Source organism: Mastigoproctus giganteus, chromosome 2 (genome assembly GCF_048544385.1).
Source record: "Mastigoproctus giganteus isolate SK-2022 chromosome 2, ASM4854438v1, whole genome shotgun sequence".
NCBI lineage: Eukaryota > Metazoa > Arthropoda > Arachnida > Uropygi > Thelyphonidae > Mastigoproctus > Mastigoproctus giganteus.
In genome coordinates, this window is record NC_143576.1 from 11,518,837 (window position 1) to 11,546,625 (window position 27,789).

At 39.2% G+C, this 27,789-nt stretch overlaps 1 protein-coding gene across 6 annotated transcripts in view; it reads right to left on the reverse strand.

The window, feature by feature from the left end:
* The window catches only part of RhoGAP15B (RhoGAP_ARAP and RA_ARAPs domain-containing protein RhoGAP15B), a 228,669-nt gene that overhangs the window by 67,434 nt on the left and 133,446 nt on the right, over positions 1-27,789 (reverse strand). For all 6 annotated transcript variants that reach the window (XM_090388206.1, XM_090388203.1, XM_090388207.1 and 3 more), the window contains exon 14: positions 15,890-16,004. In XM_090388206.1, the coding sequence (XP_090244332.1) occupies positions 15,890-16,004 (115 nt within the window). The remainder of the gene's footprint in view (positions 1-15,889; positions 16,005-27,789) is intronic.

The window sequence follows — 27,789 nt, forward strand, 5'->3', positions numbered from 1 at the left end:
GTGGCGCTTGCCTGCAATACAGGCCCTGCAGGCCCGCTTCCCCCAGCCCTGATATCCACATTAGATGGCAACCAGTACTTCAAATTCATCCATTCTGTTTACTATACTCCTAGTTATTAGTGTACAAGCAACTATATGTGGCACCTGTTTTTTGCTCTTAGTATCCCTAACAGAGCTCATCTATTTACTTATCTCATGAGGGCTCCCCAATAGGCTTGTAATCCTCAACACCTTACTTTGTTAACAGGGGATACTGTTTCTACAGGGATAGGATACATTTAAATAGAAAGGGTGCAAGAATATTTGCTGATGCTATCGACACAGTGTTAGGTGGGTCGGAAAACTGCTAGCTTGGGGGGATACAAGGACTAATAGACTAACAGTAGCCACTGGCAGAGGTGAAAGTGATTCTTGCACTGCTTCTATTGGAATGAGCAGCAGCCTGGAAAACAAGATGCAGGGTATTTCAAGACTGCTGGGAGTCATTGCAGTACAAGTAAACACATGGGTTGTGATAGGGTAGCTAAGAATAGGAACAGGTGCATGTATACCTGCATGTACACCAATGCTAGGAGTTTGGTAAATAAATTTGATGAATTTGAGGTATTGGTCAAAACATCAAAGGCAGATATTGTTGGGATATCAGAGACGTGGTGTCACACAGATATAAGGAATGCAGAACTGGAATTTGGGGAGTACAATGCGTACAGGAAGGATAGACAGGATAAGAAGGGAGGAGTGGTTATACTATTAGTTAAGAAACACATAAAATCCAAGGAAGTGAAGCCAGTTGACATCGCTGGACAGTGCAGTGTCGAGTCAGTTTGGTGTGACATAAGCATTGGGAGATCAAAATTGAGAGTAGGAGTGTGTTATAGGCATAATGACTCTGATGAGTATAATAAGAAACTGTACAGGGAAATAGAGTGGGCCAGTAAATAAGAGAGTCTTACAATGGGGGATTTTAATTTCCCAGATATTGACTGGAATTTGTGGGTTGGTCACATACTATAGCAAGGCTTTTGTGGATTTATTGGATGATTGTTTTCTACATCAGCATGTTCGAGAGGTAACTAGAGGGAGTAATACCCTTGATCTGATTATCAGTAGTGATTCTTCATGTATTAAGAATCTGCAGATAAAGGAACCACTAGGTGGCAGTGATCACGCTGTGCTGAAGTGGGATTTACTCATAGAAGTAACTACCATCAGGGGTAAAGGGACGGGTATTTGCATTCATAAAGGTGACTACAGTGGTCTTAGACAGTATTTAAATTCTATACGGTGGGACTTGCTGATGATGTTACCAACAAAAAATTCAAAATGGGAAGTACTGAAATAATTAATCTTGGAAGCTACTATGCTTTTCATACCATCTAAGAAATATTGTTCAAGATTTAGGCCTAAATGGATGTCAGATAAACTAATGAGACATCAGCATATGATGCAAGAAAGCAAGCTTATTCAGCATCAGCCAAAAAAAAAAAAAAAGCACAACCACTACTCCCATTTCACCCCTCCGTTCGTTCGAAATACCTATCCAGCTGAGCCTTAAATTTGTTTAGGCTATCAACTTCAACAACAAGTGATGGAAGTCTATTCCACAAACCAACTGCCCACTGGCTAAAGGCAAATTTCCGCACATCTATCCGACATCCGTCCTTCATCAATTTGAATTTATGTCCTCTCAGGTGATTATTCTGAGCAAGAGGAAGAATCCCATCGGCATTGAGCATGCTCAAGCCATTCAAAGCCTTATACATCTCTATCAGATCACCTCGCCGATGCCCAGTCTCCAGACTCTGTAATTTGCAAAACTTAAGCCTTTCTTCGTAAGAGCAACCCTTTGTTCCATTCACTAATCTTGTTGCCCTTCTCTGTACTCATTCCAGCAACTCTACATCCTTCTTGAAATGAGGTCTCCAGACCTGTATACAGTACTCAAGGTGTGGCCTAACCAATGCCTTATACAAGGGAATAATCACATCCCTATCGCTGCTAGAAAAATTCCTGTATATCATTGACAAGACACCATGAGCTACTCTTGCAGCTCGTCTGCACTGCTCAGAGAACTTCATATCTGCCTGCACAATTACCCCCAGGTCCTTTTCATTTTCTACCACTGTCAGCGTAGTATCAACTCTCTGGTTGATCTGGGGGTTACTGTTTGCCATATGTAGTACTTTACATTTGTCAATGTTAAACTTCATTTGCCACCTCCCAGCCCACCTGCTCAACCTTTCCAGATCCTGTGGCAGCAGCATAGCATCAGTACTGTCCTTAACAACCCTGCCAATCTTTGTATCGTCTGCAAACTTGGACATTAAGCTTGATATACCATCATCTATATCATTTATTAATACAGAAAACAACAATGGACCCAACACTGAACCCTGAGGAACTCCACTAATAACATTAGTCCACGTTGAGCAGTGTCCATTGATTACCACTCTGTCTTCTGCCACTCAACCATCCCTATATCCATAGCAGCAATTTGCCTCCAATGCCACACTGCTCCAATTTGTGCAGCAGTCTTCCATGCGCAACAGTATCAAAAGCCTTTCTAAGATCCAAATATATAATATCAAAGTTATTCCCTGCATCCAGTTCTTTTGTGACTACATCATAGTATCCAATCAAATTGGTCAGACAAGACCTGCCCTTAACAAAACCATGTTGTGTCTGAGCTATAACTGAATTCTTGTCCAGATGATCCTGCAGTGCTTCTTTAACCAGTGCCTCCATTAATTTTCCTGGAACCGAAGTTAAACTAACAGGTCTATAATTACTTGTGTCAGCCTTTGATCCTCCTTTGTGAATTGGGGTTACATTTGCACATCTCCAGTCTATGGGTACCTCCCCTGAGTCCAAAGAAGCTCTCATAATTATGGCTAGGGGTTTGCTTACTTCCTTTGCTGCCTCCTTTAATATAACTGGATAGATACCATCCACCCCGGGTGCCTTTTTTATGTTTATCCTCAACAATTTCTCCTCCACTTTCCTCTCAGTTATTAGAAAATCATTTAGCTCACTGCCAATGTTTACTTCACCTACGACATTCCCCTTCCTGAATAACTCCTCATGTGTGAATGCAGTTGCAAAATACTCTTTTAGATTGTTAGTCACCTGAGCAGGATCCTCAACTGTTGAACCATCAACATCCAGTGGACCAATCTGATTCATCCTTTTCCTTCTTGAGTTTAAATAGGTAAAGAACTCTTTTCTGTTTTTCTTTGCATCCTTTGCCAAGGATTTCTCATAATCTGCCCTTGCCTGCCTAATCTCCTTTGTGACTTGGTTACAGACCAACTTATATCTATCATAGGCTTCCATGTCACCCATTAATTTGTATGTATCCCATGCATTTTTCTCCTCTCCCATATGTCTCATTAGTTCATCTGACAACCATTTAGGCCTGAACCTTGAACAATATTTCTTGATTGGTATGTAAAGCCTGGTAGCTTCCAAGATTAGTTCCTTGAATGCTTCCCATTTTGAATTTGCCTGTTGGTAACATCATCAGTTCGTCCCACTGTATAGAATTTAAATACTGTCTCAGCCCATCATAGTCACCTTTACGAAAGCAAAAACCCTTCCCTTTACCTCTGATAGTAGTTACCTCCTTGAGTAAATCCCACTTCAGCACACTGTGATCACTGCCACCTAGTGGTTCCTTTATCTGCAGATTCTTAATGTACGAAGAATCACTACTGATAATCAGATCAAGAGTATTACTCCCTCTAGTTGCCTCCCGAACATGCTGGTGTAGAAAACAATCATCCAATAAATCCACAAAAGCCTTGCTAGTGTGTGAGTAACCAACCCAGAAATTCCAGTCAATATCTGGGAAATTAAAATCCCCCATTATAAGACTCTCTGATTTACTGGCCCATTCTATTTCCCTGTACAGTATCTTATTATACTCATCAGAGTCATTAGGCCTATAGCACACTCCTACTCTCAATTTTGATTTACCCATGCTTATGTCACACCAAACTGACTCAACACTGCCCTGTCCATCGATGTCGACTGGCTTCACTTCCTTCGATTTTATGTGTTTTTTTAACTAATAGCATAACCCCTCCTCCCTTCCTGTCCTGTCTATCCTTTCTGTAGACATTGTACTCCCCAAATTCCAGTTCTGCATTCCTTATATCTGTGTGACATCATGTCTCTGATATCCCAACAATATCTGCCTTTGATGTTTTGAGCAAAACCTCAAATTGATCAAATTTATTTACTAAACTCCTAGCATTGGTGTACACGCAAGTATACATGCACCTGTTTCTATTCTTAGCTACCCTAACACAACCCATGTGTTTACTTGTACCGCAATGACTTCTAGCAGTCTCTGAAATATCCTGCACATTGTTTTTCAGGCTTCTGCTCATTCCAATAAAAGCAGTGCAAGAATCTCTTTCACCTCTGCCAGTGGCTACTGTTAATCTATTTGTCTTTGTCTCCCCCCAAGCTAGCAGTTTTCCAACCCACCTAACACTGCGTCGATAGCATCAGCAAATATTCTTGCACCCTTTCTATTTAAGTGTATCCCATCCCTGTAGAAGCAATCTCTCCTGTTAACAAGTACAGTTCAGGCTGAAAAAAATTCTACCCCTTGAGCCTTGCACAATCTTTCCAGGGCCGAATTGATCGACAAGGCTCTCATCATATACTCCCTCCTATCGTGTCTGGGCAGAATTGCAGACACTTTCAAATTCAACCCTACTTCACGGCTTTTTTTCAACAGTGACCTGTACTTGTTAAGTAATTCCGCTGGTCTCCTACTCTTAATATCATTAGTGCCAACGTGTACAACTATATCACCTTTTGTGCCCTTAAAAGATGATATCCGCTCTACAACGTCATCAACCTTTGCTCCTGGCAGACATACCCTGGTCCTGTTCCACCTATCCTTTTTACAAAGCATGTTCCCCGTTTCCCTGACAACAGAGTCACCAACAACTACTAGTTCCTGTGGGACTAGCGCATTCTGCCTTGGGGGCTGCCTCAGTGTTGCAAGATGACCGAGTGCAAGCTGTGGCGTTGATGTGGGCAGCTGAGAGCTTGATGGGACCCTCAATTTATTTCCTTTGAGGGCATCCACCCTTTCATTCAAGGTCTCATATAGGCCCATAACAACGCTGAGTTGTCACCTAATTTCCTTGCACTCCTTGCATTGTGCACACACAAAGACATCCCCCATGGCAGTATCATGTCCCGTACCCGAATGCTCCGCAAACATCAAGCAAACAGTGCATCTTAAAAGGCTGTGATTCAGAGGGCAACTGCCCCCCTCAGTTCTCCCCTGAGCCACAGCACTCTCATCAGCTTGAGCCTTTTGCTTTGCTGCTCTGGTTTGAGTCATGATTTCGATTTAATGTCAATAAAATTACAATTTCAGAACAAAATTAAAACCTTAAACTTGTATCCTAACACAGTTATAACGCTATATTTATTTTTCAGTATCGAGTGTTATCTACGAGTTCCCTTTATATATATATAGTTAAAAGTACAATTTAATTGACAATGAAGTTTAACAAGATTAATAGATTTACTGATTAATTGACAATATTATATTATGCACTATACTATACAAAGCTAATGCTATCGAATTCCGGATATGCTGTATCGTGTTACAATGGTGGTAATTACGAACGGTACTTCTACGGACTCTTTTAAGCATTGATTAACTTTCAAATCTCGCTGTCTCAATTTAGAATACACTAAGGATCCTGACTAGGTCTATAGCTACTTATAGATAATAATTTGATATAACAATTGGTTAATAAATCGGCTAAATACGGTTAAAAACCTCTCGTTCAACGGAGCTGCAATTTGTAACACGTGGATTTGATACCGTTACCGATACTAAGTAATACCCACAAAATCTCTATCAAGTTAAACTTTAAACTAAGTATCGTAACTATCAATATAAAACTACTCTAGAAAATAAGTAAATATGCCAATTTAAGCTAATAAAACAGAAAATAAATCAGAAAAAACTTCTGTTCTCCAGGAGCTGCAAAATAGCTGCGGCCGCACAGGCTACTCTCTGGCTACTCTACGACATATGGCAGAGAAGAAAAATGCATGGGATACATATAAATTAATGGGTGACATGGAAACCTATGATAGATATAAGCTGGTCTGTTACCAATTCACATAGGAGATTAGGCAGGCAAAGGCAGATTATGAGAAATCCTTGGCAAAGGATGCAAAGAAAAACAGAAAAGAGTTCTTTACCTATGTAAACTCTAGAAGGAAAGGGATGAATCAGATTGGTCCCCTGAATATTGATGGTTCAACTGTTGATGATCCTGCTCAGTTGGCTAACAAACTAAATGAGTATTTTGGTTCTACATTCACCCATGAGGAGTTATTCAGGGAGGGGTATGCCAGATGTGAGTTAAACTCTGGCAGTGAGCTGGATGATTTTGTAATAACTGAGAGGAAAGTAGAGGAGAGATTGTTGAAAGTAAACATAAAAAAGGCACCCAGGGTGGATGGGATCTATCCAGTTATATTAAAGGAGGCAGCAAAGGAAGAAAGCAAACCCTTAGCCACAATTATGAGAGCTTCTTTGGACTCAGGGGAGATACCCATGGACTGGAGATGTGCAAATGTGACCCCAGTTCGCAGAGGAGGACAAAGGGCAAAACAAGTAATTATAGACCTGTTAGTTTAACTTTTGTTCCAGGAAAATTAATGGAGGCACTGGCTAAAGAAGCACTACAGGATCATCTAGAGAAGACTTCAGTTATAGCTCGGACGCAGCATGGTTTTGTTAAGGGAAAGTCTTGCCTGACCAATTTGATTGGATACTATGATGTGGTCACAAAGGAACTAGATGCAGGGAATAACTTTGATATATATTTGGATCTTAGAAAGGATTTTGATACTGTTGCACATGGAAGACTGCTGCACAAATTGGGGCAGTGTGGTATTGGAGGCAAATTGCTGCTATGGATAAACGGATGGTTCAGTGGGAGAAGACAGAGAGTGGTAATCAATGGACACTAATCATCGTGGACTAATGTTATTAGTGGAGTCCCTCAGGGTTAAGTATTGGGTCCATTGTTGTTTTCTGTATTTATAAATGATATCAATGATGGTATATCAAGCTTAATGTCCAAGTTTGCAGACGATACAAAGGTTTGCAGGGTTGTTAAGGACACTAATGAAAGTATGCTGCAGCAACAGGATCTAGAAAAGTTGAGCAGATGGGCTGAGAGGTGGCAAATTTCATTTGCCACCTCTCAGCAATATTGATAAATGTAAAGTACTACATATGGGAAATAGCAACGACAGAGTGACGTATCAACTTTGTGGTACTACACTGACAGTGGTAGAGAACAAAAAAGACGTGGGGGTAATTGTGCAGGCAGATATGAAGTTTTCTGAGCAGTGCAGATGGTCTGCAAGAGTAGCTCATAGTGTCTTGTCAATGATATACAGGAATTTTTCTAGCAGGGATAAGGAGGTGATTATTCCCTTATATAAGGCAATGATTAGGCCACACCTTAAGTACTGTATACATATCTGGAGGCTTCATTTTAAGAAGGATGTAGAGCAGTTGGAACGAGTACAGAGAAGGGCAACAAGATTAGTGAATGGAACAAAGGGTTGCTCTTATGAAGAAAGGCTTAAATTTTGCAAATTACAGTGTCTGGAGACTAAGCACCTGCGAGGTGATCTGATAGAGGTGTACAAAGCCTTAAATGGTTTGAGCATGCTCAATGCTGATGGGATTCTTCCTCTTGCTCAGAATAATCGCTTGAGAGGGCATAAATCGAAATTGAGGAAAGACAGATGTAGGATAGATGTGCGGAAGTTTGCCTTTAGCCAGCAGGTATTTGAACAGACTTCCATCCCTTGTTGTGTCCAAGACACAACAAGGGATTTATTTAAGTTGTGTCCAAGACACAACTTAAATAAATTTAAGGCTGAGCTGGACAGGTACTTGGAACAAACGGAGGGGTGAAATGGGAACGTGTTTTTTTTTTTTTTATGACTGATGCTGCATAAGCTTGCTTTCTTGCATCATATGCCTCTCCTAATGCTAATGCTTTCCAGGCTGTTGAATTTCCCAATAGAGACAGTGCTAGAAAGGCTTCAGCTCTGTAAATGGCAGTCTTGATACCAAACACCTACAAAAAGATCTGATTGAGGTGATTAAGGCTTTGAATAGACTTAGTAAGCTTAATGCTGATGGCATCCTTGCTGTTCAGATTAAACACATGAGGGAGCATAAATCAAACTAATGATGGTTGCTGGATAGGTGTCCAGAAGTTTACCTTCAGCCAGCAGGTAGTTGATTGTCAGAACAGGCTGCCATTTGGCACTGTGAAAGTGGGTAGCCTGAATAAGTTCAAGGAAGAACTGGAGACAAACTGCTTAACAGGATGAGAAAGTGATGTGGAAGTGATTTTTTTTTTTTACTGATGCTGTATGAGCTTGCTTTCTTGCATCATTTGCTATTACTAACGTACTAATAATAATTTTCCTTTATCTTTTAATGTTCCTGATTCCAAAGTTATCTTCCCTATCCCTACCATATACCCAGTGCTTTTTTTTGTTAAAAAATAGGTGCTTGTACTCATTCTTTGCTATCAGGAAAAATTGAAAATTTAAAGGATATGAAAAGTACTCTGAAAATTTTTTTTTCCCGATATTGTTACTTTAGTAGTAATGTTTTTTGAATAAGAACAACAAATTAAGTGTATTAACACACAGTTTATTAAGTTCTCATCCGACACCCTATGCCAGGGGTCGGCAACTTTTTTGAGTGAACAGCAATTTTTGATCTAATTAAAAAAAAAAAAAAAAGAGAGAGAGAGAGAGAGAATCCGAAGAGCCGCACATCAGCTCAAGCTGGGGGGGGGGGGCGAGAGTTGTTTAAGAAATAGAATAGAGTGGGAAGGTGTTTATTAAAAAATATATATATTTTTTGAAATATTTATTATTATTTTTATTAATACTGAAAAAAACGTAACAAACATCCAATTAGGTACAAATTAATGTGACTTTTGCTGATGAACTTCTTGAGCAAGTGTCTTCCAACATCATGCGAGTATGTTGTAATTAAACACGCTAAGCTTTAAACATGCTCGCATTGTACAGACGACGGTTTCTTGATTTATTTTTAATATAGTTCATATTCAAAAATATTTGCTCGCAGAAATACGTCGAACCAAAAACTGAGAGAAGTCCAAATGCAAATGTTTTCAAATATATGGGTACGGTAAGCTACTCCATGCATCAAACACAATTTGGTCAGCATTTTAAAGTCATCTATCGCTGTCCATTTGCATAGAATTGCAAGGGCAGCCTTTTGCCTCTCCAAATCCTCGATTTCAGTTTTAAGGCATTTTAGTCTTGCACTCCACATGTCCTTGATTTTGAAGTCCTCTAACTCCATTTCAAACTGTGCTTCATGTGAGCTGTAAAGTTAAAGAGCTGCAGTTACATGTTAAAAGAGCTACATGCGGCTCGCGAGATGAAAGGTTGCCGACCCCTGTCCTATGCAGACTTCTTTTCTTCCTCTTTGCATGTCAGTTGCTGAATGATGTTTCCTAAGCAGCCACGAAGCGACATATTTTGCTGGATCGAAGCGAGTCAGCAGTGGGCCTACAATTTTAAGAAACAGTAGTGAAGAAACTGTTTTTGTCATCAACAAAGTGCTGGTTGGGCTGGCGATCAGATTCATTTGTGAAAATCCTCGTTCACATTCACTCGATGAAATTGGTATCATACTCAGAGTGTTCATCAAATGCTTCAATTCTTCTGAAACCTTTTTATCAATTAGGTATCCTCGAAATCCACGAATTGCATCTCTTTCATTTAACTGTAACCTAATTGACAATTTCTAACTTCACTTTCACCAAATGCCAACAATTCGCGTCTAGAAGGATTAATACCTTCGCTGTCCTTGTTTTACTTCTCTCGTCATCGGTATTGTCATTAATTCTTAAATTTGAAATTTTTCTTTTCTTTTTTTTAAAACTATCCAAAATGTCGGTGTCATTCGGATATTCAGGTACTGTGACCATGTAAACAGAGATAAGGAAATTTTACAGAAAAATGTGGATAACACACTTCTGCGAAACAACAGATGGTTATTTGTCGGGGTAAAAGAAAATCACTTTTCTAATTCTCGAACGGGGTGCTTACAGCTGATTCAAAAAGATGTCCAACCTACGGCCCGCGAGGATGGTGAATGAGGATAAGTAGAACTAAAACAACTTTTTAAATTTTGTTAATTAACAAAAAAACTCTCATAAAATGTTTTGTTCAGTAAATGTAATTGTGTATTATAGTTAATAAAATTTTCGAATATTTCAATTTTACTTTTACGTGTAACAAGATATGGAAAATGTAACACACTACAGAAATCTAACTGAATTTTTTTGAATACGGGAAAAGGTTGCACACCACTGCAGTAAAGGGTGGGCCAGAGCCCATTGGGAATACACGATCTGCTCACTCCTGACTAGCATGACGACTCCATATGTGGGACAGGTGGTCGGATAGGTTTTACCAGGTATCACTAAGTTGTAGAATGCGTTAGCTCTCTTAATTGGCACAGCAGCACTAATTGTCTGAAGGCCAGAAATGCGAACAGTGCATACTGAGTTAATTCGCTCTTAATCCATTTGCTATATGAAAATTTTTTTTCGCTCAACGGAAACTATTTTAAATGTAACTTCCAAGGGGAATTCAAAATAATTCGCTATAAAAGGACTTCATTAAACAGAGACCCGACTGAGTAATTCATAATTATAAAAATGATTATACAGTTTTTATAGAAAATATCTTAAAAATAGAGAGTAAAAAATGCAAATTTAGTTAAATAATTTTAAGCTTATTTGAATAATAAGTAAACATGTGAAAAAAAAATTATGGAACATTACAAATTTTGAAGTGCACTGCATCCAAATGTCACACGTCACTGTTAATAAAGGTGCCGGTACACCGTACCATCCCAAAAAAAGCACTGCACGTACATACCAATACACTATTATATTATTAACTACCTATTTTCTACTTAAGTCTGCCAAACTATTTTCTACTACTTTCTTAAGCCAAGGCTCTGAAGTTAGAGATTGCATTTTACACTCCCAGTATGTGTGAGTATTGGAGGAAAGCATTGGAAGAGAGAGAGGCATGAGGATAAGTAGAACAAAGACAGAATATATGGTATTGAATGGAGAAGATGAGAGTTCTATAAAACTACAGGAGGAAAAGGTACCATCAATTTCGAAATTTAAGTATCTGGGATCGAACGTTGAGGGATGGAGGACTAAGTGCAGAAATACAGCAGAGTGCAATGTGGATGGTTGAACTGGAGAAAGATGAGTGGGGTGCTGTGTGATAAGAAAGTAAATTGTAGAATGAAGGGAAGAGTGTATAAAACTGTGGTTAGACCCGCATTGATGTACGGTGCTGAGACATTGGCGATTACACGGGTCCAGGAGAAGAAGATGGAAGTGGGGGAGATGAGGATGCTAAGATGGATGTGTGGTGTGACGAGGAAGGACAGGATAAGAAGTGACTACATCAGAGGTACGGTTAAAGTGGGGCCTCTGAGTAAAAAAATGCAGGAATCTTGGTTGAGGTGGCTTGGACATGTGGAACAAAGAAGTGAAGAGTACGTGGGGAAGAGGTGTGAAAAGTTGGAGGTGATAGGGAAGAGTAAGAGGGGGAGACCTAAGCTGAGATGGAAGGACAAGGTGGCAGAGGATTTAAAAGAGAGAGGATGGAGGAGAGAGAAAGCCCAGGATAGGGAGGAATGAAGGAAAAGAATTAAGGATGGAAATGCTTTTTTTTTTTTTTTTTTTTTTTAGGAGCATTAGCAACTAAGGCCATATTGCTCCGAGAATATGCGGTGGTCATTCCCTTGACCTTTCCGCATCTCCGTATTTGGTGGTGACGGGCTCGAACCCCGGTCTAATCAAGAAGCGTGTACTACGCACTGCTGCTCCTTCCCACCTGGCTACGGAGGCGCCTGGACGGAAATACCGACCCCATATAAACATGGGAAGACGAAGAAGAGTACGTGTGAGTATTCTTTATTAGTGACTACCCACTATCTTCAGCATTTCATATAGTCTACTACAACTTTGTTTTTCCCCTTGTATTACCAAATTTTATTCTGTCTCCCCGTCCCCACATCTTTCACAATACAAATATACAATCTCAGGGAATACTTTTAAATATTTTGCTTAATTAATCTACTGAACTACTTGCAATTTATAATCACATACATAGTAGACTACCCACTATACTACTACTGATTCAAATTCCACCCTTGAATAACTAGACTTTAGGAGGCTTCCGGATCAGCTATTGTATAATCTTGCTACCTCTACTCTGCCAGATAGTGACTGGAGGGAGTCCGAGTAGTGTGTATGCAGGGGGCATTGTCGAGGCCATGTTATGTCAAGGATCTGGGTATATGCTTACTACCATGTGTATGCCATATCCAAAAATTTCATTACTTCATACAGCATGAACCCCCTCCCACTTTTTCTTACTACTGAATACACCATGAATTGTCAAACTAAACTTGCAGTCTGCCGAATCCCATATACTTTTTCTGACAGAATCTCAGTTATCGGTTGATTTAACTACTGCTCATCTCGTTGCCCAAATTATTCACTGTATGATTCCTTTCGCCTCAAAGGTGGTACTTGTGCATATGTCCATTCTGATATTCCCTGTCAGAAAATTGATAATTTGGAATCTCTTCTCTTCGATCTTCTCTGGCTTAAAATCTCTCTACCTCATTGTGTCAAATTCATCTGTTGTCTCAACCGTTCTCCCAACTCCACTAATCACTTGGCACTCTTTAACTTGCTCTCTTTGCAACTTGACTTTCTCCAGTCTAACTTTCCTAACAGTGAGGTAATTTTCCTTGGAGATTTTAATGTTCACAACTCCAGCTGGCTTCCGTTTTCTAGTCACACCAGCCCAGCTGGTCAAGATACTGAGGCTTTTACAATTACTAATGACCTTGCACAGATTTTTCATTTACCTACAAGGATAACAGACAATCCTAACTATACAGCCAATAGCTTGATCTTTTTCTCACAAACAACCCTTCTAAGTACATGGTTGAAATGAGTGGTCCTTTAAGCACCTCAAGATCACAACTTGGTGATTGTCTCTTCTCCAATGGAGCCTTTATCTCATGGCATGTATTGTTTGGCATTACAAGAATGCAAAATGAGATGACCTGCAAGATTTATTTTCTTCCTTTTCTTGGTCATGATTACCATTTCAAAACTTCTGATGTCAACGTTTGTTCAGATCGTGTCAGTGAAATTATTCTTGTAGGAATGGAATCCTTTATTCCACACTCCACTTTAAAATCTCATCCTTTATCCAAACCTTGGTTTTCCTATAAATGTGCTAAGGCTGTTCAAGAGAAGAACATTGCATATCGTAACTGGTTTGTTTCCAATTGCAAAGCAGTTATTAATCAGTCCAAACTTGATTTTGAACAGACTAAGAGTGGAAAACTTGCTTCTTTCTCTAATGGTATCCGAGCATTCTGGTCTCTTGCCAAAGCTATTGGCCGCACCTTTTGCCCGTCTCTGCTACCAACTCTGTAAAAACCAAATGGTTCTGTTGTCACTTCAGCCAAGGATAAAGCTGACCTGCTAGCATCCCATTTTTCTTCCAACTCATGTATTAAAGATCTTGGTAAAACACCTCCCACCATGCTCCATTCAATGCCTCCTATAGTCTTCTGTCAAAAGGATTTTGACGAATCTTGATGCTAAGAAAGCTCCAGGTCCCGATGGTATTTCTCCACTTGTGCTCAAAACCTGTGCTCCTGAACTTACTCCTATTATCTGCTGCCTTTTTTCACTTTCTTATTCCAAAGGTGTTTTTCCTTCTGCTTGAAAATTTGCTCATATCCAGCCAGTTCCTAAAAAGGGTGACAAATCCCTCCCATCCAATTATCGTCCTATTACATTTACTTCTACTCTTTCTAAAGTAATGGAGAAATCAATTAACCGCCAACTCTTAAACTACCTAGAAACCTTCCGTCTGATCAACGATCATCAGTATGGATTCCGTCAGTGTCAATCCACTGGTGATATTCTGGTTTATGTTACCCATTTACGACTAATTCAATGGAAAGGTTAGGTGAAACACAAGTAGTTGCTCTTGACATCTCAAAGGCTTTTGATCGTGTTTGGCATAAAGGTCTTCTAAACAAGCTTCCATCTTATGGTTTGCCAACTGTTTTTAGTAATTGATTATCCAGTTTTCTCTCTGATCGCTCACTGAGGGTGATGATAGATGGCTCTCTCTCTTCTAACTTCTCCACTAATGCCAGTGTCCCCAAGGTTCAGTTCTTTCCCCCACTCTTTTCCTCTTGTATATTAATGACCTTTTTCCATTGACTGGAAATCCTATCCATAGTTTTTCCGATGATAGCACACTGCATTCCACTTTCCATTTTGAGAAACCTTGTTCTGCTCAATCAGCTTCAACTTCTCGAAAATCCGCTACCAATTCCTTAAATGCCAATCTTCGGGTAATTCTCCAGTGGGGCAAAGACAACTTAGTTGATTTCAACCCTTCTAAAAAATTCTCAGTCTTGTCTTATATCTCGCAAAAAGGATTCTTCTGCTCCTATGCTTATCTTTAGTGACACTCCGATTTCTAGGCAAAATGATATATCTCTTTTGGGGATTACCTTGACTTCTAATCTCTCTTGGCACAAGCACATAACAAATATTGCTTCCTCTGCATCTAAAAAAACTTGGTTTTCTCCTTCATTCTCAGCGTACTTTTCTTCCAAACAGCTGTTCACTCTGTACAAATCGCAAATACGCCCTACTATGGAATATTGTTCCCACATCTGGGGCAGTACCCTCAAAACCTCTCTCAGGCTTCTAGATTCCATTCAGAAGAGGGCTGCTAGATTAATTAATGACTCCTCTCTAACGGAGTCTCTCCACTCACTGTCTCATAGACATACTGTTTCTGCTGCATGCCTTTTCTACAGATACTCCCACGAGCACTGTTCTTCTGAATTGGCTTGTATAATTCCCGCTCTCTCTTTCAAAACAGTCCGAACACATGACGGCACCAGCCAGCATCCATTTACTGTCCGACTTCAAACTCCCAGTACCAACTTTTCATCTTCCTCGTTTATTCATTCAACTGCTGTTTTCTAGAACAACCTTCCTTCATACGTATTTCCTGAAAATTACAGTCTACAGAAGTTCAAGTCTAATGTCGACAAATATCTTCTTTCATCTTCTCAACCTCCAACCCAAGCACGGTACTAAGTACTATCGGTTCTAATACCTCTCATGTTTGGGGTTTTCATAAAAAAAAAAAGAATCCAAATTATGAGTCTTTCCTTACCTAATTTAGACTCTTTCAACAATACCTGTAGGTTCAAAATGTTATGTTGTCCAAGGTAGTTTTTTATGTGCGTAGCCATCTGAAGATGTTGGCAATGATGACCTACCTCATCTAATTTATTCTTGGTATTATTGCATTTCATTATTTATGTCTCCCTAATAATTCTTACATACTTTTAAATATAAAATTTAGATTAATACCTTTATTTATAACTTTATTTAATTTTCTTGCTTAAATACTTTTTTTTCCATTTAATTCTGCATTTATTTGCTGATAATCTTTTCAAATTAATATAACATAGTTCTTTACCTTCTTTAACCTTTCACTCTTCACTTTTTAATTATTATTTTTACTATCCCTATTTTAGGTTTGACATCCTATACACCAACTATTTCACCTATCTCCTTTCATATTTCTTAAACTATATAATATAATATACATATATAAATATATTCTTTTAATGTACATTATTTCAATCACTGCAAATTTTTTCAAAGCATACCTAATTCTTCATTGCAGACTATTTCAAACACTGCCAAGCTGTCAAGCGGCTCCCTGACTTCAGCATGAAATATTGTATACTGGCACAATTCTTCTGCTGTCATAGTCGGCGTTAACTGAAGAAAAAGCAAATGCCATCCATATTTTTTTCCTCAGGGAACAAACAATTTGAATATTATAAGTTAGTGCATATAAACTTTGTATGTATAAGATAAAAGTATGTGGATAAAAATCATTCAATTATGCCACACCACACTGAGATTGAAAAAAATTATTTTTATTCTTTGGAAAACACACACACTGAAACTTTAATTAAATTAACATAACATTAATAAATGAATAAAATCAGACATTTCAGGAAACTATGCCTCCTTATTCTGTTGGTAATACCTAATGGATATATTAAAATGTAAACAAAGAGAAAACTAAAAACTGAATTCAAAACACCATATGATAATACTTCTAGCAGAAAAACAAAGGTACCGAGAAGGTAATTCCTGTTCTAAGAAGGCAGAAAAAAAGGAGCCACGAGGAAACATGTAATTGAGAAGAATACTTAATTGGTAGCCCAAGAGTCATCTGAGATTTCAAAACTGTGACAAGACTGATGTTATGACCTGCGCAGATGTGCACGTTTGCTGATTACTTCATGTAGATAATATCTGTGATCCTTGCCTGGGTGAAGGGTTCAAGTGCCAGAGTTGTTGTGAAAGAGGGTAATCCATGGGTGGGGGGATAGATGATAATCTGTTAAATATTTCTTTGCATATCTTTCTATATATGACAGACCTCTAAGAAGTCTATTCTACTGTGATGGTGGACTATACTTAGTAACTTTGGGATGGAGAGACGATGCAATTCTCAGAAATTTTGTATTCTTATAGAAGTAACATCATGTAGTGCTATTTTGAATTCAATTTCTACAGGTCTTTACATTTTAATATATGTTATATATTATCAGCAGAAAAAGGAGAGAATTCCCCAAAACGTCTGGTTTTATTATTGATGTTGTTAAGTTATTTGTTATTTGGTTTTTAGGAGCATTAGCAACTAAGGCCATATTGCTCCGGGATATGCAGTGGTCAATCCCTGACCTTTCCACATCCTCCGTATTTGGTGGTGACGAGCTCGAACCCCAGTCTAATCAAGAAGCGTGTGCTATACACTGCTGCTCCTTCCCACCTGGCTACGGAGGCGCCGATGTTGTTAAGTTAACCCATAATTGTGCTGCTTGGGTCTATTAGATACCAGCAGTTGTTTCTGTGCTTGTGATTTTAACAGTGCTAGCCAGGTAGTATTAGAGTATGTATTAGTACTAAAGACTGAACTGTCAGTGTACTTTACAGTTTTGAAGTACAGTTTTATTTTGCTGCTGTCAGCAGTAGCATAGGGACCATTACAGGTCTATAATTGCTCACATTACCCTTTGTTTCCCCTTTGTGAATAGAAGGTACATGCCTCCAATCTATAGTAATCTCCACTGAATCAGAGATGGCCTCATAATTAAAGAGGTAAACAAACCAGGGTTTGTTTACATCTTTTGCTACTTCTTGTAATATAACTAGCTAGACCCCATCATCCCAAGATTGAATTAAGAATAGTTACACTTTAAGTAACTCATTTATTCATTTACTTTAAGCTTCAACAATTTCTCTTCCACTTTCTTCTCAATTATAACAAAATCATTTAGCTCCCAGTTATAACTTGGTGTACATCTGGTGTTTTCATCCCTGAAAACTTCTTTATGCATGAATGCAGATACAAAATATTTATTAATTTGTCAGCAGCCTGAACAGGATCATCAATTGCTATGCCATTCATATCCAGTGAGCCAACACTGTTCAGCCCTTTCCTACATAAGAAAAAAAATTCTTTTCTACTTTTATTTTCATTCTTAGCCAAGGACCTCTCATAATCTGCCTTAACTTGCATAATCCTCTTAGTGTCCTCATTGTCTGGACTTAGATTCTGCGTTCCCTGTTAATTTATAACCCCACACATAATTTAAACCATCTGAGATCACTGTGGTTCCCTTTACAAAAGCAAAGGCCCTTCCCTTTGCCTTTGACAGTAGTTACATCTTTAAGCAAATTCCACATCAATATACTGATCGTTGGCACCTAGTGGTTCCTTTATTTGGATATTCTTAATGTATGATGAGTCACTGCTGATAATCTCATCAAGAGTATTGCTTTCTCTTGTTGTCTTTCTAACATGCTACTCTAGAAAGCAGTCATCCAAATAAATCCAGAAAATTTCTGGTATTGTGTGAATGACCAACCTGCCAAATGCAGCTAATATCTGAAAAGTTATAAAGTATGTCATTATAAGACATTCCTATCTACTTGCACACACTATCATACTATCACAGCCAATTGGCCTATAACAGAAATCTATTCTCGTTTTAGTTTTCCCTAGTGCTTATGTTATACTATCATAGTCATTATATCATATCATGCTATTCTTACTATCACACCAAACTGACTCAACATTGCACTAGCTGCCCACATCATCTGGGTGCACCATCTTAGATTCTATGTGCTTCTTAACCAAGTGAATTACTCCTCCTCTCATCCTGTCCTTCTTATACATAATGTACTCACCATATTTTAATCCTACATTGCTTATGTCAGAGTGGCATCATTTTTCTAATATCCCTGCTATGTCTATTTTTTGATTTGACTTCAAAGTCATAAAATTTATTTATTATATTCCTAGCATTAGAGGACAAGCACATAAACATGCACCAGTTTTTGCTTTTAGCAATCCTAACACAACCCATGCATTTGCTTCTCTCACGACTCCCCCACCCCCAAGTAGGCCTTGTATCTCTGACATTTTGTCCAATAGAAGCAGTGCAAGAATCACTTTCACCTCTGCTTACAGCTGCTGCTGTTAATCTGTTTAGTATAGTATAGTACATAATATTGTCAATTAATCAGATAATTAATCTTATTGAACTTCATTGTCAATTAAATTGTACTTTTAACTATACATATAACGACTTAGGTTACGTAACATAAATAATTAGTAAAAAATAAATAATTAATACTTAACTTGATACAGAAGTTATATAAAGGGATTTCGTAGATAACACTCGATACTGAAACAAATATAGCATTATAACTGTTTTGGGATACAAGTTTAGGGTTTTAATTTTGTACTGAAATTGAAATTTTATTGAAATTAAATCGAAATCATGGCTCAGACCAGAGCAGCAAAGCAAGAGGCTCAAGCTAATGGGAGTGCTCTGGCTCAGTGGAAAACTGAGGGGGGCAGTTGCCCCCTGAATCACAGCCTATTAAAATGCACTACTTCATTGATGTTTGTGGAGAAGTCGGGTATGGGACATGATACTGCCATGGGGGATGTCTTTGTGTGTGCGCGCGATGCAAGGAGTGTAAGGAAATCAGGCGACAACTCAGTGTTGTTATGGGCCTATATGAGAGCTTGAAGGACAGGGTGGATGCCCTCAAAGGATTAAAAGTGAGGGGCCCATCGGGCTCTCAGCTGCCCACATCAATGCCAGAGCTTGCACTTGGTCATCACGCAACACAGCTGCAGCCCCCAGGGCAGAATGCGCTGGTCCCAAAGGAACTAGTAGTTGTTGGTGACTCTATTGTCAGGGAAACGGGAAACATGCTTTGTAAAAAGGATAGGTGGAACAGGATCAGGGTATGTCTGCCAGGGGCAAAGGTTGATGACGTTGTAGAGCGGATATCATCTTTTAAGGGCACAAAAGGTGATATAGTTGTACACGTTGGCACTAATGATATTAAGAGTAGGAGACCGGCGGAATTACTTAACAAGTATAGGTCACTGTTGAAAAAAAGTCCTTGAATTAGGGTTGAATTTGAAAGTGTCTGCAATTCTGCCCAGACACGATAGGAGGGAGTATATGATGAGAGTCCTGTCGATCAATTCGGCCCTGGAAAGATTGTGCAAGGCTCAAGGGGTAGAATTTTTTTCAGCCTGGTCTGTACTTGTTAACAGGAGAGACTGTTTCTACAGGGATGGGATACACTTAAATAGAAAGGGTGCAAGAATATTTGCTGATGTTATCGAGGCAGTGTTAGGTGGGTCGGAAAACTGCTAGATTGGGGGGGATACAAGGACTAATAGATTAACAGTAGCCACTGGCAGAGGTGAAAGTGATTCTTACACTGCTTCTATTGGAATGAGCCGCAGCCTAGAATAAGATACAGGATATTTCAGAGACTGCTGGGAATCATTGGGGTACAAGTAAACACATGGGTTCTGTTAGGGTAGCTAAGAAAAAAAACAGGTGCATGTATACTTGAGTGTACACCAATGCTAGGAGTTTAGTATATAAATTTGATGAATTTTAACTGAGAATGTCTTGGTTGTATTTGTATTTGTATTAACGGTTTGATACCTCTTAGCTGCTGTTTGAGTGACAGCTTCCTTACAACATGGATTGTGCAGAGTTATTGTTTAATCCACGAAACTGCCTGCACTGGCGCCTAATTTGAAGTTGCGTGAAAGTACAACAGAGGTGGAAAACCAAAGAACCAATTTTTTGTTACTACAAAATCTAATCGTGTTAAATTTGATGAATTTGAGGTATTGCTCAAAACATCAAAGGCAGATATTGTGGGGATATCAGAGACGTGGTGTCACACAGATATAAGGAATGCAGAACTGGAATTTTTGAATTTAGTCTAATTATACAATACTTTTAAGACTTACTATAACTATCAAAATGTAAGGTGGAAACTTATTTAGAATTGTTTTTACCAATCATAATCAAAAGCTTTTAGTTAAGAAATATTATTGCTATTAGTTAAGAAATACATAAAATCCAAGGAAGTGAAGCCAGCTGACATCGCTGGACAGTGCAGTGTCGAGTCAGTTTGGTGCGTCATAAGCATTGGGAGATCAAAATTGAGAGTAAGAGTGTGCTATAGGCCTAATGACTCTGATGAGTATAATAAGAAACTGCACAGGGAAATACAGTGGGCGAGTAAATCAGAGAGTCTTATAATGGGGGATTTTAATTTCCCAGATGTTGACTGGAATTTGGGGGCTGGTCACTCACACACTAGCAAGGCTTTTGTGGATTTATTGAATGATTGTTTTCTACATCAGCATGTTCAGGAGGCAACTAGAGGGAGTAATACTCTTGATTTGATTATCAGTAGTGATTCTTCGTGCATTAAGAATCTGCAGGTAAATGAACCACTAGGTGGCAGTGATCACAGTGTGCTGAAGTGGGATTTTCTCAAAGAGGTAACTACCATTAGGTGTAAAGGGAAGGGTTGTTGCTTTCATAAAGGCGACTACGATGGACTGAGACAGTATTTAAATTCTATACAGTGAGACCAACTGATGATGTTACCAACAGCAAATTCAAAGCTTATCTTGGAAGCTACTAGGCTTTACATACCAACTAAGAAATATTGTTCAAGGTTTAGGCCTAAGTGGATGTCAGATGAACTAATGAGACACATGGCAGAGAAGAAAAATGCATGGGATACATACAAATTAACACATGACACAGAAGCCTATGATAGATACAAGTTGATTTGTAACCAAGTTACAAAGGAGGTTAGGCAGGCGAAGGCAGATTACGAGAAATCTTTGGCAAGGGATGCAAAGAAAAACAGCAAAGAGTTCTTTACTTATGTAAACTCTAGAAGGAAGGGGATGAGTCAGATTGGTCCACTTAATATCGATGGGTCAACTGTTGATGATCCTGCTCAGGTAGCTAACAAACTAAATGAATATTTTGCATCGACATTCACACATGAGGAGTTATTCAGTAAGGGGAATGCCAGAGGTGTATTCAACTCTGGCAGTAACTAGAGAATCTTGTAATAACTGAGAGTAAAGTGGAGGAGAAATTGTTGAAGATAAATACAAGAAAGGCACCTGGGGTGGATGGGATCTAACCAGTTATATTGAGGGAGGCAGCAAAGGAAGTAAGCAAACCCTTAGCCATAATTGTGAGAGCTTCCTTGGACTCAGGGGAAGTACCCATGGACTGGAGATGTGCAAATGTGACCCCAATTCACAAAGGAGAATCAAAGGCTGACACAAGTAATTATAGACCTGTTAGTTTAATTTCTGTTCCTGGAAAATTAATGGAGGCATTGGTTAAAGAAGCACTGCAGGATCATCTAGACAAGACTTCAGTTATAGCTCGGAAACAGCATGGTTTTGTTAAGGGGAAGTCTTGCCTGACCAATTTGATTGAATACTATGATGCAGTCACAAAAGAACTGGATGCAGGGAATAACTTTGATATTATATACTTGGATCTTAGAAAGACTTTTGATACTGTTGCACATGGAAGACTGCTGCACAAATTGGAGCAGTGTGGTATTGGAGGGAAATTGCTGCTATGGATAAAGGGGTGGTTGAGGGGGAGAAGACAGAGAGTGGTAATCAATGGACACTGCTCATTGTGGACTAATGTTATTAGTGGAGTCCCTCAGTGTTCAGTATTGGGTCCATTATTGTTTTCTGTATTTATAAATGATAATGGTATATCAAGCTTAATGTCCAAGTTTGCAGACGATACGAAGGTTGGCAGGGTTTTCAAGGACACTACTGACACTATGCTACTGCAACAGGATCTGGAAAGGTTGAGCAGATGGGCTGAGAGGTGGCAAATGAAGTTTAACATTGACAAATGTAAAGTACTACATATGGGAAACAGCAACCCCAGAGCAACCCTGACAGTGGTAGAGAATGAAAGGGACCTGGGGGAAGTTGTGCAGGCAGATATGAAGTTCTCTGAGCAGTGCAGACGGGCTGCAAGAGTAGCTCATGGTGTATTGTCAATGATATATAGGAATTTTTCTAGCAGGGATAAGGAGGTGATTATTCCCATGTATAAGGCAATGGTCAGGCCACACCTAGAGTACTGTATACAGGTCTGGAGGCCTCATTTCAAGAAGGATGTAGAGCTGCTGGAATAAGTACAGAGAAGGGCAACAGGATTAGTGAATGGAACAAAGGTGTGCTCTTACGAAGAAAGGCAAATTACACTGTTTGGAGACTAGGCACCAGCGAGGTGATCTGATAGAGGTGTATAATGCTGTTTGATGATGGAACTAAACTCAAAACTGTATCAAAATTACTTCTTTATGACTGGTCATAGTTCCTTTAGGGCTAAGCTCCACAACCTGGGACTAACTGATAACTCACTCTACTCGTGCAAGGTCCTTGAAGACCGAACACAGCTGTTATATGATTGTCCATGTTATGATGAACACCGAAATGTTTTTATTACAAAGATCAGTCTGCTACCAAGAAACTGTGAACACCTCAACATCACTGAAGAACTATACTACAAAGCCTTTACCAAGTTTTTGCAGGCAGTGTTTGAAGAAAGGAGAGCTTGCTTAGGCAAACTCTACAAACCCATCCAATGAATGCAGCATAATCCACCCTCAAGCAGTTCTACTGACACTTAACATAATACTTCTGAAACTATCAAGCCATCTCCCCCACAGTGTCTACTCACCAAACTGAGATTTACCTGAATGTGATACTACCCAAATTGACCCTTAGGGTCCTACCCACATCAGTCACCTCCATGCCCATTCAGTGCTGATCAGATGCTGTATGAATGCATGGTTACAAACATTTCCTGTATGGATATTTTGTGTTAGTGTGCAAATGTGCACATGTGGTCCAGGTGGTGTGCACATGTCCTTGTCTATGGGTGAATGTGACTGCAGTATATTTGCTCTGTGTGCGTACGTGAAAGGATGGACAAGTTGAACTAATGATTACATGAGTATGACAGTTTCATGGGTAAACAACTTGCACAAAAATAAAATGTGCGCTGTATGTATTTACAGTGCTGTGATAAGTGAATGAGAATGTCCCTTTTTGTTATTATGAATGTGCACTCTGAATATGGTTTATATATATATATATATATATAAATAAATACTATAACACTGAAACAATAGGTTAAGATGTGAAGTTATGGTATGACTGATCATGGCCATGTGTGCAAGCTGTGCAATGGCCAAATGAGTATGTGAGATTTGTTTTATATACAGGGTGGCCATAATTTAAGTATCCCTATTTAGAGCTCTCTGTGGCTCTAAGTAATAAGCGGAATGCCACCACCAAAATTAGTAAGTAAACTATTCAAGGCATGGGGAGAAGAATCCCATGAAAAAAAAATTAGTTCCAAAATCTGCCAATAGGGGATAATATGGCGCTGGACAAGGGGAAAGACATGACAAATAAATAACTACGACAACCTAAATGAAATTACAAATTTTTATTTGTGCTCTTTGCAAAAAAAATAAACAAATAAACAAACAACTAAACTGGCACAGGAAATGGTTTCACAGCTCCAAACTCACTCACAATTTACTCCCGATGGTCAATGATAGTCGTTGATGGTGGAGTTGGTTTTCAATGTGATTACCATTGTTCTGGACCAGAAATTGCATTCGATGCACAGTTTGCTCCACTGTGGAATGCAACATCACTGGAGTAATGTTCCGCACGGTGCGTTAGATTGTCCTTTAAGACAGCCAGGTTAGGGACACTTCCTCGATAGACATTTGGCCTTGAGGTGACCTCACACTCAAAAATCACACGGTGTAAGGTCAGGTGAATGTGGTGGCCATGCAATGGGAAACAAATGACTAATGACTCTTTCTGCAGTAAAATGATGCCGGAGAAGCTGCTGTACTGGTCATGCGATGTGAAAAGGAACCCCATCTTGCATAAAAATTGTCTCATCCAGGCATCCTCTTTGCTGCAGGTGAGGAATAATGTTAACAGGGGCTCACATCTGGTGAGTATGGGCTTGGCAAATCCAGGGTCCTGAACTGGATATCATCATTCTTCTCTTTCTTGGTGATTCCTTTCTACTTCTTGGCTGGTGCAGCATAAGCCTCAGGCTTTCTTGCATCATATGGCTAATAACAACAATAATAATAATAATAATAACAGTAAACTTACAGAATACGCTTGTGATGTTCGTGTTGTGCCTTTATAGCTCTCTGCTACTGGGAAAATTAAATTAACTCAGATTTATATAAATTTTCTGCTCTCTTAGAGGTGTCTTATTTTTTAGTTTGGATTTAAAACTTTAGTGCAATTCAATTTCTTTCTGTTTGTTAGCAAATAAGAGCACAAATAAAAATTTGTAATTTCATTAAGGTTTGTCTTAGTTATTTATTTGTTGGTACTTTGTCATTTTGATTCTGAAAGCATATAGTGAAGGAAAATGGCCACAAGAACATTGTACAACTATCATAGTACCACTATCAAAAGAATCTCCATCAACCAAATGCAAAGACAGAACCATCAGCCTCATATCACATGCATCAAAAATTCTCTTAAAAATCATAAAAATACGAATAGAATCCTACATCGAACACTTTTTAGAGAATACACAATGTGGGTTCAGAAAGAACTTATCTACAAAAGAAGCAATAGGAGCTTTAAGATTCTTAGGCGAAAGAATGATAAACAATGGCAGGAATCTGCATGTGTGCTTTATTGACTATACAAAAGCATTTGACATGGTAATTTGGAATGGGCTTTTTTCTCTAGAAGAAAACATGAGATGTCCACAAAGATTAATTAGGCTAATATTTGACTTGTATAAAAGACAAAAGGCCATCATCAGATTAAATGGAGAATTGACAGAAACAGCAAAAATAGGTACAGGAATGAGGCAAGGATTTGATGAATTTGAGGTATTGCTCAAAACATCAAAGGCAGATATTGTTGGGATATCAGAGATGTGGTGTCACACAGATATAAGGAATGCAGAACTGGAATTTGGGGAGTACAATGTGTACAGAAAGGATAGACAGGATAGGAAGGGAGGAGGGGTTATGCTATTATGCCAAGGTTATGCCAAGGAAGTGAAGCCAGTCAACATCGCTAGACAGTGCAGTGTTGAGTCAGTTTGGTGTGACATAAGCACTGGGAGATCAAAATTGAGAGTAGGAGTGTGCTATAGGCCTAATGACTCTGATGACTATAATAAGAAACTGTACAGGGAAATAGAGTGGGCCAGTAAATCACAGTGTCTTATAATGGGGGATTTTAATTTCCCAGATACTGACTGGAATTTGTGGGTTGGTCACTCACACACTAGCAAAGCTTTTGTGGATTTATTGGATGATTGTTTTCTACATCAGCATGTTCGGGAGGCAACTAGAGGGAGTAATACTCTTGATGTGATTATCAGTAGTGATTCTTCATGCATTAAGAATCTGCAGATAAAGGAACCACTAGGTGGCAGTGACCACAGTGTGCTGAAGTGGGATTTACTCAAAGAGGTAACTACCATCAGGGGTAAAGGGAAGGGTTTTTGCTTTCGTAAAGGCGACTATGGTGGTAGTAGTAGTAGTAGTGGCATGTGATGCAAGAAAGCAAATGTATGAGCTTATGCAGCATCAGCCAAAAAAAAAAAAAAAAATCACACCATTCCCTCCAAATGCCTGTCCAGTTCCTCCTTAAATTTATTCAAGCTATCAACTTCCACAACGACAGATGGAAGTTTGTTCCAGCAATTAACCACCCGCTGGCTAAAGGCAAATTTCCGCACATCTATTCTACATCTGACTTTTCTTAATTTGAATTTATGCCCCCTTAGGTTCGTAATCTGAACAAGTGGAAGGATCCCATCAGAATTCAGCGTGCTCAATCCATTCAAGGCTTATATACTTATATACCTCAATCAGATCACCGCGCAGGTGCCTAGTCTCCAGCCACTGCAATTTGCAGAACTTAAGCCTCTCTTGGTAAGAGGATCCCTTCATTCCCCTCACCAATCTTGTTGCCCTTCTCTGTACCCACTCAAGTAAATCTACATCCTTCCTAAAATGAGGTCTCCAGACCTGTACACAGTACTCAAGGCATGGCCTGACCATTGCCTTATACAGAGGGATAATCACCTCCTTTTCCCTGCTAGCAAAATTCCTATATATCATTGACAAAACCCCATGACCTGCCCTGGCAGCCTGTCTGCATTGCTCAGAAAACTTCATATCTGACTGCACAATTACTCCCAGGTCTTTTTTTTTTTTTTTTAATTTTCTACCACCTTAAGTGTAGTACCACACAGTTGGTACGTTTCTCTGGGGTTATTTCTACCCATATGCAGTACTTTGCATTTGTCAAGGTTAAACTTCAGTTGCCACTTCTTAGCCCATCTGCCCAAATTATCTAGATCCTGTTGCAGTAGCAGACTGCCATTACTGACATTAACAACCCTGCCAACCTTTGTATCATCTGCAAACTTCGACATTAAGCCTGATATACCTTCATCAATATCACTGATAAATATACAAAACAACAGTGGACCTAACACCGAACCCTGTGGGACTCCACTAATAACATTAGTCCAAGAAGAGCAGCACCCATTGATTACCACCCTCTGTCTTCTCGCACTTAACCATCCTTTTATCCATTGTAGCAACTTACCCTTAATACCATTCTACTCCAATTTGTACAATAGTCTTCCATGCGCAACAGTGTCAAAAGCTTTCCTGAAATCCAAATATATGATATCAAAATTGTTTTTTGCATCCAGTTCCTTTGTAACCACATCATAATATCCTATCAAATTTGTCAGACAAGACTTTCCCTTAACAAACCCATGCTGTGTCTGAATTATTGCTGCAGTCTTGTCTAGATGATCCTGCAATGCATCTTTAACCAGCGACTCCATTATTTTACCCGGAACAGAAGTTAAACTAACTGGTCTGTAATTACTCGTGTCACCCTTCGATCCCTTTTTGTGAATTGGGGATACATTTGCACATCTCCAGTCCGTGGGAACCTCCCCTGAGTCCAAGGATGCTCTCATAATTATGGCTAAGGGTTTGCTTAGTTGCCTTGCCGCCTCCTTTAATATAACTGGATAGATCCCATCCACCCCAGGTG